Genomic DNA, 13,964 nt, shown 5'->3' on the forward strand with positions numbered 1-13,964 from the left:
TGGCAGTGGGGTGAATCATGAACACCAGCATCTGGTGTGCTGTGTCAGTTTGGGCAGCCCTGATGTCAGGGCTCTTGCCCTTTGGTATCTTAGCTTTGATATACTCTGCTTGATTTTTCTCCTTGTGTTCCAGAAATTGCAGGCATCCAGTTAGATGTATTTTTTGTGTCTTTCTCCCAAGTTTTTTCTTTTTTTTTTTTCTTTTTTTCTTTTTTCTTTTTCTTGGTTTTTTTCTGCTGTTTAAAGGATAAACTGCACTAGACGTTAACAGGAACATAAAGTAGGTTGAAATAAATGCTGAACCTGCAAGTCAAAATCCTATTTACTTCCCAATAGACACATTTTCCCTAAGGAGAGAATACAGAGAGTATGGAGAAACCTCAGGTGTTGGTATGGAATACCTGAGAGTGCTTCTTTTGCAGCCGACCCTGTTGTTTTGTATTGTTTTCTACTTTTACCACTGGTCTGGTAACAGAAGTTAGTTTTGTTGAACAGAGTCCAAGTACAAAAGTAGGATAAGCTCAGACCCACAGGGACTAGTTCCTGGGGTGCAGTTGCTGGCTGAAGGAGGGAGTGATGGCTAAATGCACGGAAAGCCTTCGGCAGTGCCAGAGACGGAGCTGAGTGCTGTATCCTGTCGTTTCTAGATCGCGGTCCTTCTCATCTTCGCCATCTCCTTCTCCAACACCGTCTCCACACAAGCCGCTTGCGAAGGCTAAGGGGGAGTTACTACCGCCTGCCGGTAAAGGGTAAGGCTTCCTCTCTGCTTTGATAGCACAGTGCAGAAGAGGCTCCAAACAGTAGCCTAGTCCCTGAGTCAGACCCTTCTGACCTGGCTGACAATTTAAGGAAGAAATGGAATATGCAAAATATGACCTGCGTAGAAGAGTGCTTAGCTTTGCATATTTAATTAAATGATGACATTTTTACTTATTAAATCCAAGTTAAACTGTACAAATATCCTTAAGTATTATATGTATACGTGAGTGTTTAAACACACGCGTGATTTCCTGTTTAAACATTCTGTGTGTGCAGGTATGTTTATACAGGAGCTATAGGAACATTTAGTTCATTCCTCTACTGTGGCTTTAGTTAATGCACAGCCTTAGAATAAAGAAATGGTTCAGCCTCATCTACTTACAACATCGGAGGCAAATTAAAACAGCGCTATAGCTATGAAACTGTTCTTGGCAGATTATGCCAGCGCTCCTGCTCTTTTAAAATACTTGAAGTTGCTGTTTCACAAACTCGTGTAATACGTAGTAAATTATGGTTATGTTGGAGGGTGACACAACACCATAGTGATGTCACCTCTTAAGGTGACCTGCAAATAAATTACACCATGGGAATCCCCTGAGTTCTCCAGAATACGGGACAGTCCCCTTTGCCACACTCCTCGTGCCTTTATTGGCACACTTTTTTTTTTCTTCTCAACTCTGAGGGTTCAACCCTTTAAGGACACGCTCTCCGTGTGCAGTCATGTCTTTACACCCTTCTAGTGCACATTGCAGTGCTGGTTTGGTAACACACAACACCAGCCAGCACTAGTGTGGGGATTGTTTTTGCTGCGTAATGTTGCATGCACTTAATCCTGTGTTCTGCAGGGGTTGAATGCGGATATTCTTAAGCCCAAGAGGAGGAATTAACAGTCTCTGGTTTTGTATGTAGACAGACGCCTCCTCTCCGGTTAACAGTAGGCGTGACATCAGTGCTGGGGTTGTTGAGCAGTAATGAGCTGAGCCCAGAAGTGAGCAGCTCTTTTGCACCTTGCTGATCTCTGTGATGGCGTGAAAAAGAGAATTTTTGCATGAACCATGTGCATTTGATTCTGAAGCTTGACAGGCGGATTTTAACTAGGTGTATGTCTTTTGGATAAAAATGCACAGAATCAATTGGATAAGAAATGGCGATTTCACACAGTCTACTTCACTAGTTAATTTACAAGTTGAAAGTCTCCAAAATTGGCTGTTGTTTAGTAACTTGTTTCTGAAAAGGGGACTTGCAGAATATGGATAACAGATCCCTTTGGGGGGGAGCGGGAATCCATGTTGTTTGAGAGTGTTTCAGTGAAATAGCCAAGTGCCTGTAGCTGCAGTAATCATATCTATATAATATTTAGTCAACAACAAACATGAGCGCATTTTGTTGCTTTCGAGAATGTCTGTGGCCTGTACCTACTGACTCTGATCACACACATAAAAATTTTAATTCTTGTAGTGAAAAATCTGTGAAGAAGCTAGCTGCCCTTCCAGTCCCTCAGCCGCTCGCTAAAATCACAACAGCTGCACCAGAGCCAGCCAAACCAGGGGATAACCGAGAGGCAAGAAGGAAGGAACGTCAGACAAGGACTCCACCCAGGAGGTAAGAGAGCTGTGGGGTGGAGTGAGGCTTGATCTCCTGCAAGATAGACCAAATCCTGGGGTTCTGTCAGGAGCATCAGCTACAAAGGCTCTTCGATATTAAGGAGAAATACATTTCCCGGGGCAGCAAGGAGATGGGAAGAGAAGGAAGGAGTTGAGGGCAAATGCTGGTGACTTGCCACAGCCAGTGGCTCCTACCTCTGAAGGCTGGTTGGGAGATAAAGCAAGGGGAGTACATGAAATGGGTTAAAAGGCAGGGTCTGCAGCGCACAAAAAGGCATGTTTGAGAGCCACTGGTTGCGGAGGCCACGCAGCAAGGAAGCAGAGTTGCATTTAGTCCAGAGAGCAGATCTGACGTGTCGGAGGGTCAGAGCTTGTGGTGATGGGTTTGGACCCTGTGTACTCTAAACGTGTGCTGCTATGCAGGAAGTATTTTTCTGTGTGGTACCAGGAGCTGGGTCGTCAGCATCTAGCAGTACCACTGGAGGAGAGGAGGAAAAACTCTGTGACTTCTGCTGTTCCCAGTACACAGCTTGCCGGCTCGCCTGCTCTTCCTGGCTTCATCCAGTGTGACTAGTTTGAATGTTTCAAGTGACTTGTTCTGTCTGTCTGCTGGTTTTGTTGCCTTTCTTCTCCCTTTGCGTTTGAAATGAGAGGGGCTTCTGATGGTTTTCAAACAAGGAGCACTTGTCTGTATTTAAATACATTTATCAGGCTTAATCTATTGTACTGTACCTAAAAATGTTACAGGATAAACGCAGGTAACGTTGCCTGTTCTTGGAGGGACACAGTCAGCTAAGCACAGCTGAAACTCATCATGCATTCTTCTTGCGTTAGAAGTTTTGAAATAATTATGGTACCTGTGTGTCTATAGAAGCAGTAGCTCTCTGTGTAAGAAATGTATTTACTAGAAATGTCTCTTTTTATGAGCACACAGGGAGATGGAGAATGTTTTATGCCTGCAGGAAGGTGTTCTTGGATCATTGAATGATGCTTTTCGTCAATGTGTTTTGAAGACGGCTGTAATTCTGTTTTCCTTTCAGGTTTTTCAGACTCATCCCATGTCAGTTCTTAAGTTTGCGTGGGATTAAGTCTCCTGTTTCTTCACAGTAGCTAAAGAAAAGGCCTGGGCTGAGCAGTTATGTCTCCATAGTGAAAATTGATGATGACAATTTCTTTTCCCTAGAAACTCCATCAGTTCTAGTTCCCTTTTTGCTTTAACTAGTTAATAATAACCTTGGATGTCTTCAGCCACCTTCCCTTATTCTTTATTCCAGTCTTGGGGTTTGATTTGTTGTTGTTTTTCACACTTATACCCACACAAACCCCACTGCCCTACACTCTCCCTGCTGTGCAAATGACAGAACAGCTCTATTTGTGTTAGTACTGGTGTATTAGTCAGAAATGTGTATCGTTATTTTTATGGCCTGAAATACAATGTAGTCCCACTGTGTTACGCAGTTAGCAATTTTTCTTTGTAGGAAGCATTTACTCCTGCGACCAGTACAGGATTAAGGTGTTTCAGCTGATTCTTTGCCTGGCTTTCATTGGCGTTATTGAGTCTTGCAGAAGACAGCTACTGTTCAGAAAACAGGTGCTTCCTCAGGACCGGGAATGTAAGGTTGAGGAGAACATCTGAAACAATTACATTTGCAAAGCGCCAGTCCTGTATACAATACAGGACAACAGCATCATGCTCGAACCATCCCTAAACAGTTTCTTCTAACCCCGTTTCACAGCAGAGCACAGCGAGGTGAGGATGTCATTTGCTGTCTTGCAGGCGGACTATCAGCGGCAGCATCAGTGGAAGTGCCAGCAGCTACAGCGGTTCCAGTTCCCGATCTAGGTCCTTGTCTCGCTCTCTCTCCAGATCTCATTCCAGATCATCATCTGCCTCAGTCTCCCACTCCCCGTCTGGGTCCAGGAAATCCAGGTACAGCCTTGACCCTTCATAACCTTTGTTGAAGTAAGAGGAGATTATAATTATTCTTAACTGCTGTGGTTTCTTGCTGTGAACGCTCTCGCTAGCTTCAAGTATCAGAAGCTATAGATAACTAGGACATGAAACAAGATTATTTCTTTGTGTGGTGGTAAAATCCCAAGTCCTGAATCATGACAGCAGTACAACATTGGTAGTGTCCTTGTGGCTTATTCAAGGAAATAATTTGTCGTTTGTGCCAAACTGCCCATTTTTACCTAAATGATGACCAAAACATCTTACACCTAGGGTGATCTCACATCCTAATTTATTTACGAGTTAACAGTTTCAGGCTATAGAGCTTTTCTCTTCCAAACCTCTTTACTACCTCTTGTTACTGAATGTCCTTAGGGAAGATGCTTGGTCTGTTGGGAGAGGTAGGTCAGAAAATACCTAAAAGGCTCAGCTAATGATATTTCTACTTTGCTGGCAAAGTTGCCTGGCCAGTTCCTTTTGTGTTGAGCCCCAAGTGAATAGTTACATGGCTGTTCGTCTGTGGGATTTGTAAACAGCTAACTCCCTCCAGTAAAAAGTCATGAAATAAGCTTCTTTCAAGTCCTTCGTTCAGATTTTTTTGCATTTATTTAGGTGCAGGAATCCCTGAAACCTCACAGGCAGCCTTGAGACACAGCGCTTCCCGTGATGCAGATTTAAAAGTAGACCTGTAGCATAAAACTAGTGGATTAAGTAGGACTTGGCTCTGACCAGCAGTAATTCACGTATCTGAACTCTATGAAACTCCAGGGTTCAACATCCGCGTTATTTTACGGAAATACAAACTTGTTTACTACATGCTTGTCACATTCATCAGATCAGGTAGGGGTGATGCAAGAGGTTCAGAGAGCACTTGGGCACGCTGGCTCTGCGCTGCCCTGCGGTACAGGGCCCGAGAGGAGAAGATGGGAAAAACTGGTCCCAGGTGCTGCTTGTGTGGCACTGGGGCTGTGCTTGCAGCTTTTACAGGTGTGTGGGAAAGGAGGAAGCATAGGAAAAGTAATGTGTGCCCAAACCATGTCTGCTGGGACAACCTCGTAGCCAGGAGCTTTCCTGCAGAAGGAGTGTCTGGCTCATCCAGTCGCTGTTGCAGCAGTCCATGCAACCTTTCGGAACGCACCTCTGTCGGGGTGCCAGCAGGTAGTTTGCGGTTGTTCCAGGGCTAGCCTGTGCTGAAGCTGCCGCAGCCCATTCGGTCATGCACAAGCCTGGACCTTGCTGGCAGGGCAGTTGCTGGAGCACAGAAGCCATGCGGCCCGCGGAACCTGCTGGAGAGGTTGCCTGAATATTCATGTAGTCGGTGTACGCCAGGGCCCGCATGCCGGGGGCTGCGCTGCCAGCTGGGTCCCAGCTAGCTGGGATTTTTGGAGCCGCTTCAGTGCAGCAAAGCTGCGGTGGTGGTATGCCCCTGAAGGGAAGTCTGATGCGTAGCCCTGTGTTTTTGTCTGGTACATTTCTCAGTAGGAAGTCTTCCTTAATGTAATGATTGTCTGACAATTTTAATGTTGTGAATGCATTAGAAGATAGCCATCTTATAGGCACTATTAGAAGATTGCTATCTTACGCACATCTTCCCTGTCATTATCAGTCGTGACAGGCTCAAAACAGGCAGCTGGGCTCTCCTGTACCCTGGGGAGCTGGGCAGGAGCTGTGGGCTGTAGGACTCCAGGGCTTTTAAAGCCTCCATCAATAAATGTGAGCCAAACAACAAAAACATTGCCAGGGAACCCTTGACCTGAGCCATAACACTGACCTGTATATGATAGCGCACACCCTACTTTCACTTTTTATTTACCTGGGGAAAGTGTGACCTGTTTACATGTTGCCTTAATCCTGTTTATACATAAACGGTATTTTCTAGGCTTGCATCTAACATGTTTGGGATTTTTCATATCGTCTGTACCCAAGGACACACATAACCTTTGTCTCTTCCTGGTTATTGCCTGCCTTAGCAGCTTTCTGACATCCCAGCCACGCAGCAGAATTGAAACAAAGGTGTCTGTCTCACCGCTGCCTGGTTCTTGTTGCATTCGTGACTGTAACGGCCTGTTGGCTCTTTCCAGGTCCCTGAGCGTGAGCAGCGTTTCTTCTGTCTCTAGTGCCTCCTCCAGCAGCAGCTCTGTACGCAGCGCCGACTCTGAAGACATGTACGCGGACTTGGCCAGTCCTGTTTCCTCAGCCAGCTCCCGATCCCCAACCCCAGCGCAGCAGAAGAAAGGTAGAGGTACCTGGTTTGTTACTTTCTTTTCCAAGGGGTCCTGGGAAAAACAGGGGGGGAGCAGAGACCTGCATACAGCTTGCTTGGTGATTCTGTGAGCTTCAGGAAAATTGCTGAGCGGAGGCTGATGCTTGAGGCTGGTGTAGACTAGGGAGGCCCAGAGGCTTCACCTGAGGAGGGTGAGCCCATGGAGAAAGGGAGGCTGTGGAGCAAATAGACATTTGCGTCCTTCCATACCTGCATGTCTGGCTGTAAAGATGCCCTTTTCCTGTTTGGGAGTTCTGCCTGATTCCACCTCTCACCTTGTTCTCTTTCACATTCATGAGATGATGCTAAATCTTCTGGACAGCTCCAGTGTCATGTTGCTCTTGCTCTGTTCTTTGTAGATCGTAGCAGAGTTGGCAGCAAGAGCCTTTTGTCTTTGTTTTTTATGTTAAGTGTCCTCCCTGCAGAAATTCTGGTTTCCTGAATCTTTTAACCTTGGGGGCCACGAGCTGTGCTAACTGGTGTGGGCTTTTCCAGTCCCTGGAGCAGCATCCTCTTGCCCTGCCTTCCAAAGGGAGGGCAGGTGGAAGGAATCGCTCGCAAGTCACTACCTGTGCTCTCTGGTTTCAACAGGAAAGTCAAAAAAAGAAGACAGTGCTAAAGAAGAGAAGCGGAAACGGGATGTGCCTGCTCAGCTCTTGAAATCAGCCAAGCCTACCCAGGGGAGCAAATCGCAGCAGCTCCTCCAGACCCAGCAGCCGTCAGCCCCCCAGTCGCAGCAGGGGGGCTTCAGCGCTCACAAAGAGATCAAACTGACGCTCTTGAATAAGGTGAGAAGTGGGAGGGGTGCGATTCCCTCCACCCAGGGAATTCAGGGAGTGGATAGGATGGATCCTGGGGCTTGGGGTTGGCGGAAGGGGACCTCCAGGCTCCGTGCTGTCGGGATGAGCTCAGCTGGGTAGGTCTGCAGGTGGGATTGAAGGGCGGCAGACAGAACCAGTCTTGCAGCACACACCCTGTGGTGGCTTGAGCTTGGCACTGTGTTGGCGGCTCCCCTGGGGCACATTCCTGCTGCAGCTTCAAGGGCTCTTCCCCGCGTTGTCGAGGGCTGCAGCCAGAGCACCGAGGCAAAGCCGTGCGTGGCGCAGTCCCACATGTGCTGGGGCCTTGCCCACTGAAAGCATGCTTGCCGCACGCTTCCGAGAGAGCTCGTCTCCCACTGCCTGCTCTGGAGCGAACTGCTGACAAGGCATTAACCGAGTCAGGAGGTAAAAGTGGCGATTGCCTTGCCTCTCTGGGGTGTCCGCTGCAAGCCGCACTTTCCGCAGGGAGCCTGATTTTTTTCCTCTTTACGATTGAGCCAGATTCCCCGGGTTGGTGCCTTTGGCTGAGATTGCAGTCCAGGTCATGTGGGAGAGTTTGGCCTCATGGGGTTTTGTGCCAGAGCAGGGTGTTGGCCCCAGTCACGTGGGTACGTTCCTGGTTTTGAAGCATTAATGTGTTTTTTTTCTGACAGTCCAAATTCCCCAGTGCAGTCTGAGGCTGCAGTTTTCCCTACTTCCCTGTGCTATGACGTGAGGCGCCTTTATCGAGTCTGAAGCATGCTCCGTGGGGAGGGGTGTGCAGTTACACATAACTACCAGCTGGCATGGTCAGATCCTGGAAGAAGGCACGGCTCCAGATGCCTCCTTGACATTTGCTATCCTTGGTGCTGCTGAAGAAAACTCTACAAAATGCCGCTGTTTTCTTGTTTCTGACAATTTTGAAAAGAGCGTACCATTAGTCCTGGTGCCAGAGGATGGGTGGTAGGGGAATTGCATAGTGCCAGTGATGGCTGAGACTGGTGTACACAAGGGAGTTTAACAGGAGATGCACTTGCATGAGCCAGCCAGCGCATCGCGGGCACCCATCACAGCAAAAATCTCTGCCTGCTTCCCTCCCCAGAAGGAAGTGGCTGTTCAGATCCATTGTCTGTTTTAATTCCATTTTAGGCAGCTGACAAAGGAAGCAGGAAGAGATACGAGCCAGCAGACAAAGACAGGCCGACCTCTCCTCCAGCCAAACGGGCGAACCTGTCACCTGACAGAGGTGAGACATCAGCCATCCCAGGGACTCCTGGCCTGGCTGGGTTCCTGCTCTGCTGCTCGAGGCAGTGCTCGAGCAACAAATGTCCTGTGAAAGTCTCTGCTGCAAGAGTCCACTCACTGGAGAGGTTAATTGCAGGCATGTGTCCTTCCAAAACCTCAGAGCGTGCAATTGCCACCAGATAACGCAGGCGTATTAGCTGGCCTGCTGCAAAAACATGGTTGAGGTGAGACACTCGGGTTTGTGAAGTAAGCGAGGTGAGGTCAACCCTGGGCAGGCCAAACCCGGCCTTGCCTAGCTGTCTTGTGGTGCACATTGCGAGTACCTTGGCTCCACTATGTCTGTGTAAGTCTACTGTAAAGAAAAAAAGAAAAAGAAGGAAAAAAAAAAAAAAAAAGCACCCTAGCTTTGGAGATGGCACGCTCATCTCCATGCTGTAGGTACGATCCATCCTACAGCAGCCACCTCTTCTCTAGTAATGTTGTTGGAGGTGGCTGTGGAAGTCACAGGGTTTCCCCATGCTGTATCCTGAAGCCTCCTCTGCCTTCTATTTCAGTGCATCCCAAAGGATCTTAGTCCTCCTGACAGACAGGATTGTGGCAGTGCTTGGAAAGGGAGCCCGGGCTGCCGAGGCTCTGGGATGGATGCAGTAATTGGCTAGGTCACCCATCCTGCGAGATGAGACGATTTCCCCACTTGTGTGTGACACAATCTGATCTGCCCTTTATGTTTAGAAAGACACGGGCTTTCCAGGTGTTCTCCTGCATCTGAACCCTCAGCAGCAGGCTTAGCACCTGGGAAAATCGAGCTAGCCAGCCGCACTGAGAGGGACCTCAGCGCCACGCTCCAGCCTTTGCTGTCGCCACTGAAAAACAAAGCGGGGGGGAGTAGTCGGCCAGAGCTGCGTGGTTTTGACGTACAAGCCAGCATTGACACGTGATGTTGTTTTCCCTGTTGTCTCGGCTGTAGGTGTATCTTGTTGACTCTGGGTGCCAGCCAGAAAAAATTTCTGTGCTAATAGCTTGGTTGCATTTGACTCCTGCAAAGGCAGCATGGAAGGGACTGGGTGAGGTTGGAGTTCACTGGGATCTAGTTCACAACTACTGCTGAGCTGCAGACAAGTGAATGGGCCGACCTAGCAGACTGTGCTGATTTTATAGATACATAGATGCAGATGCAATTATATACTTTATTTGTTGTCTATACATTATAAAGCACTTTTAAGCAGTAGCAAATGGGGCACAAGCCCTGAAGGCAACTCCGCCTCACCTCCCAGTGGCAAGTGTACCCCTGACTGAATTGGGACTGAGCGAGAGGCACCCTCCAGCGTGCAGCTTGTGCTTCAGTGTCCCAGCACAAAGCTGGTCGGTGTTTGTGCCACAAGTCTCACGTCCCTGTTCTGTAACCTTGCTGTGATCAGATCTGCAGCGTATGCAGCCTCGGCTTTCTCATGGTGTCAGTCCTCAGGAGCAGAGGGCTGTCCCGACACATACAGGCGGCTGCTGCTACGAGGAACTGAGCACCTTTACTGTCTGGAGTGCTGCTGAAAGTGAGGTCAGCAGGCTCTAGCATCACCGACCTGGTGCAGTATAGCAGGGCGTGTTGCTCTGCTCATCCCCAGGGCTCACAGAGAGCCCTGCAAGCACGCCGGCTGCTCTCTGTGTGCTGGGATAGCGGCAGCTGGGAAACCCAGCAAAGCTGGATAATGCTGCTGCAGGACCCCAGTGGCCTTCCCACCACCAGCAAGTCCCCACAGCAGGCCTGTTTGAGCAGGGCATGACAGTTCGGTCTGTGCTGAACAAACATGGGGGTGATGCCACCTGTGGATTGGCCCCAGCCAGCTCCAAAAGCGGCAGAGCTGCACTCGCCCAGCACTCTTAAAGCCAAAACACCCTGTTACCTGGCCAGCACGGAGCCAGCTCGGATGCCGCGCAAACCAGATGATCTGCCAAGGGATAATGGAGCACGAGCTCGTCTGTGAGGGCCAGCCCTGCCCTGCAGGTTTGCGAGCAAAGCAGGGCCTGAAAGCGCAGTGGAGGAGCCTTGTTCCAGCAGCCCGAGGGTGAGGGACGGGACGGTGCGGCTCCCCACGGGTGATGGTTTGTACAGCTGACCATGGGGCACAGCCATGGCTAGCTTTTCTGCTCCCCCCGAAGATGGGATGCACAGCAGTAGGTTCCTTTTCTGGCTGCTGTCGGACTTGGTCTTTTGTTGGCATGGTCTGGTCTGTCTGCGGAGAGTGTCCATGCGCTTGCTGAAACGGTACGCTGAGCAAGGTAGCGACCTGTACCTCGGCAGTGCAGGAGAACATCTCACCTTTTCTTCTCCTGATAGGTTCTCGTGACAGGAAGGCAACTGGGAGACTCTCTTCACCCAAGCAAGAGCGACAGAGAGGTCAGAACACGAAACCTTCTCCAGCGCAGACAGACAGGTCAGTGCCTGCTTGTTCTCATGGGTCTCTTGTGAGGCCCAGCCTGGCCCACACTTCTCCAGCGGTTCAGTCCCTCCTCTTGGGGCAGCTCTGAGGCACTCTGGCCGTAGTTTCCAGTTGCCATGGAGGCACAGCAAGAGGAAGGACGCGAAGCTCCTTGGGCAGGAGCCAAAGGTGCTCAGGGGTTCATGCGGAAGCCACCGGCTAAGCCATTCCAGCTCAGAAACGAGCTGGAGCCTGGGGGTTTTCTTGAGGTCAGTCCCAGCAAGAGGAGCCAACTGGGTTAGGTGCAAGCTCAGTCACGCCAGTGCCTCTGCCTCTCGCTGGCGCTGCGTAGTGCCAGTGAGAAAGAAAGTACAATCCCTTCGCTCTGCTGCCGAGCTCCTTGTGGCACCTGGTTCAGGTGTGTGATTCCCCTGCTTGGATAGCCCAGCATATCCTCAGCTGCTCACTTTGCTGCTGTGAGACGTTAAAATGTGGCCGCTGAACAGTGACTAGCTCCTTTCCATCCCCTCTGGTGACAGGTGACCAGCTGATGTCCAATTTCTTGGCAGCCTGTACCCACTGTTGTGCTGGGAACATCCCATTGCAGAACTGGATGTGTAGCTCCAGGGGCCTTGGGCTGTGCTCCACTCGGAGCCCTTTGGCTGAAGGACTGTGGAACACCTTCCGCAGCACACCTAAAGCTTCCTCTGTCCTCCTTGCCCACAGCCCGCCAGCGCTGCTCTGCATTTCTCGAGTGTCATCTCTGCGAGGATCTCTGTGAGCAAACGGGCACAGCCCTGTCCAGCACCCCTGTGTTCCGTGGCCAGCAGGACTTGTGTCATCCCCTCTGTCCAGCCTGGGGCACGAGTGAACCTCAATTTCTGTGTATCAGAATATTCCCAAACCAAAACCTAGCCCTGGCTGCCACAGCCCTGTCCTTCAGGCCCTGAGGTCCTATTTTCTAGCAGAAGAGGAACCTCGGCTTTCCAGACCGGTGGTGGTGGCTGCGCCCTTGGTTCTTGACCCTCTTCTGCCTGCTGCTGTTTGAGTTGACAGTGTCGTGTGGTGGGTTTGACGTGCCCTGTGCCCAGGCAGGAGGCGATTAAGGACTCACTAAGTTTCTCTAGGGCAGCCAAATGGATTTGCTCCCCCTGGAGCAGCTGATTTTTATTTTTTTTTTTTTACTGTTTCAGCCAGTTTTCCAACCCAAGGCCTCGTGTCTCATTCTTCCACTGGCCCTTCGAGCGATTCTTCCTTACTGGAGCAGACGCCAATGGGGTTTGTTTCCAGCGTGGCGTGCTGCCGGTGAGCACCGTCTGACCACCTTCTCCTCTCTCTCTCCCTGCCAGGAAACGCCAGCTCTCCCCGCAGTCCAAGAGCTCCAGCAAAGTCACGAGCGTACCAGGCAAAGCGTCTGAGCCGGGCCCCACGGGTGCCAAGGCAGGCAAGTCCAGCACCCTGTCACGACGGGAGGAGCTCCTGAAGCAGCTCAAGGCGGTGGAAGATGCCATCGCTCGCAAGCGGGCCAAAATCCCGGGGAAAGTATAGTGGGCCGTGCGCGGAGCGCCGCTCTGCCCCTTAGTGACTGTTCATGTTTTTATAAATAGTGTAAAAGCGGCCACTTTGGGATTTTGCAGTTCTGTCTTATTTTGGCTGCGATTCTTTTTTAAAAAAAAAAACCACACAAAAAAAAAAATACTGAAGTTTTGTCACCTGAGACGCCCGTGACGACTCGCTCCGGCTCCTGAAGGGCGAGCGGGGCCAGCCCCTGGCTCTGCCGGTGCCGGTTCCATGTAAATTATGCACAGAGGACTCCAGCCCCATCGGATGCTCTCACTATTCCTCTCTTTCTCTCTGCCCTCTCCTCTTTGCTAGCCTTGAGTTGTATTCTCCTAGTTAGCCCTGCTGTGTGTTGAGTGTCTTCAGCAATGCAGTTCTATATACTGTGTAATGAGAGAGCCGAAAACTGCTGTGAACTGCTGGCAACATCACCTTCTCCCCCTGCCCTCCCACCCCAGGAACAAAAATATATATATATTCTTGACTAAAGTCTGATTGGGAAAATGACCTGTCTTTTATTTTAAGCATCGGATTGTTTTAGTTGATTTAAAAGGAGCCCTGAAGGTGTTGTGGGGATGTCTGTCTAACAAGGAGGGTTCTTTTTTCTTTCTTTTTTTTTTTTTTTTTTTTTTTTTTTTTTTGAGGGATTTATCTGAAATAAAGTATTTTGATAACCAGTTCTTCCTTTTACGCTTCTCTGCACCCCTGTCCTCCTTCTCCCTTGCTGTAAGGCGCATGTCCCTGTCTTTGGGCTGTGTAGTTAATTTTTCCTGCTCTCCGGGAGCCCTGTGGAGCTGGGAGAGCTGCTGTCTCTCCTGGGGGGAGCACGGCACCCCTGACCCCCCCTGTGAACCTGTGGGCCCTCCAGCCTGCAGCCCAGTGTTAAACCAGTATCCCACTGGTGTTAAGCATTAGCAGGGGCCCTCTGCAGCCTGTGCCGTAGCGGGCTTCACCTGGCCTAACTTGGGGTTGTCTCTGGGCTTATCTAGACCCTTGGGATGAAAAATGGGGTCCAGCCCCCTCTTGTGTGTTGCTGGGGGAGGCTCTGTGTGCCTCCTCCCTGCTGCTCGGGGTGGCAGAAGAAAGTCGTTGCCAAAACGGGTGTAAATCCTGTCTTTCTGGTAAAAGACCAAAGCGTGGCTGTGCCTGGTCCCACAGCCACACAAAGCTGCTTTCCGTGTGCTTCCCCCCTGTCCAGTACTGTGCTTCCTGCTATACTGGGACCACTGGGTTGCTATGGGGACAAGAGCCCTGACCCTGAATTGTTACGCTGCACACCACAGTGCCCGTGTGGCACGTATGGTGCTGGCAGGGTGCTGTGGTCCAGGTGGGGCCAAGCCCAGCTCAGCAGTGATTTGGGGTACGAGA

At 50.2% G+C, this 13,964-nt stretch overlaps 1 protein-coding gene across 12 annotated transcripts in view; it reads left to right on the top strand.

Moving 5' to 3' along the window:
- The window catches only part of ZC3H18 (zinc finger CCCH-type containing 18), a 48,965-nt gene extending 35,880 nt beyond the window's left edge, over window positions 1-13,085 (top strand). For 6 of the 12 annotated variants that reach the window (XM_055726679.1, XM_055726675.1, XM_055726680.1 and 3 more), the window contains 8 exons: window positions 648-749; window positions 2,218-2,361; window positions 4,141-4,293; window positions 6,396-6,556; window positions 7,169-7,365; window positions 8,527-8,623; window positions 10,955-11,051; window positions 12,386-13,085. In XM_055726679.1, the coding sequence (XP_055582654.1) occupies window positions 648-749; window positions 2,218-2,361; window positions 4,141-4,293; window positions 6,396-6,556; window positions 7,169-7,365; window positions 8,527-8,623; window positions 10,955-11,051; window positions 12,386-12,584 (1,150 nt within the window). In that variant the 3' untranslated portion in view covers window positions 12,585-13,085. The remainder of the gene's footprint in view (window positions 1-647; window positions 750-2,217; window positions 2,362-4,140; window positions 4,294-6,395; window positions 6,557-7,168; window positions 7,366-8,526; window positions 8,624-10,954; window positions 11,052-12,385) is intronic. The other 6 variants (XM_055726678.1, XM_055726682.1, XM_055726685.1 and 3 more) reach the window with 3 other exon arrangements.
- Window positions 13,086-13,964: the final 879 nt, after the last annotated feature.

The sequence above is a fragment of the Falco cherrug genome, chromosome 14, assembly GCF_023634085.1.
Source record: "Falco cherrug isolate bFalChe1 chromosome 14, bFalChe1.pri, whole genome shotgun sequence".
NCBI classification, from domain to species: domain Eukaryota; kingdom Metazoa; phylum Chordata; class Aves; order Falconiformes; family Falconidae; genus Falco; species Falco cherrug.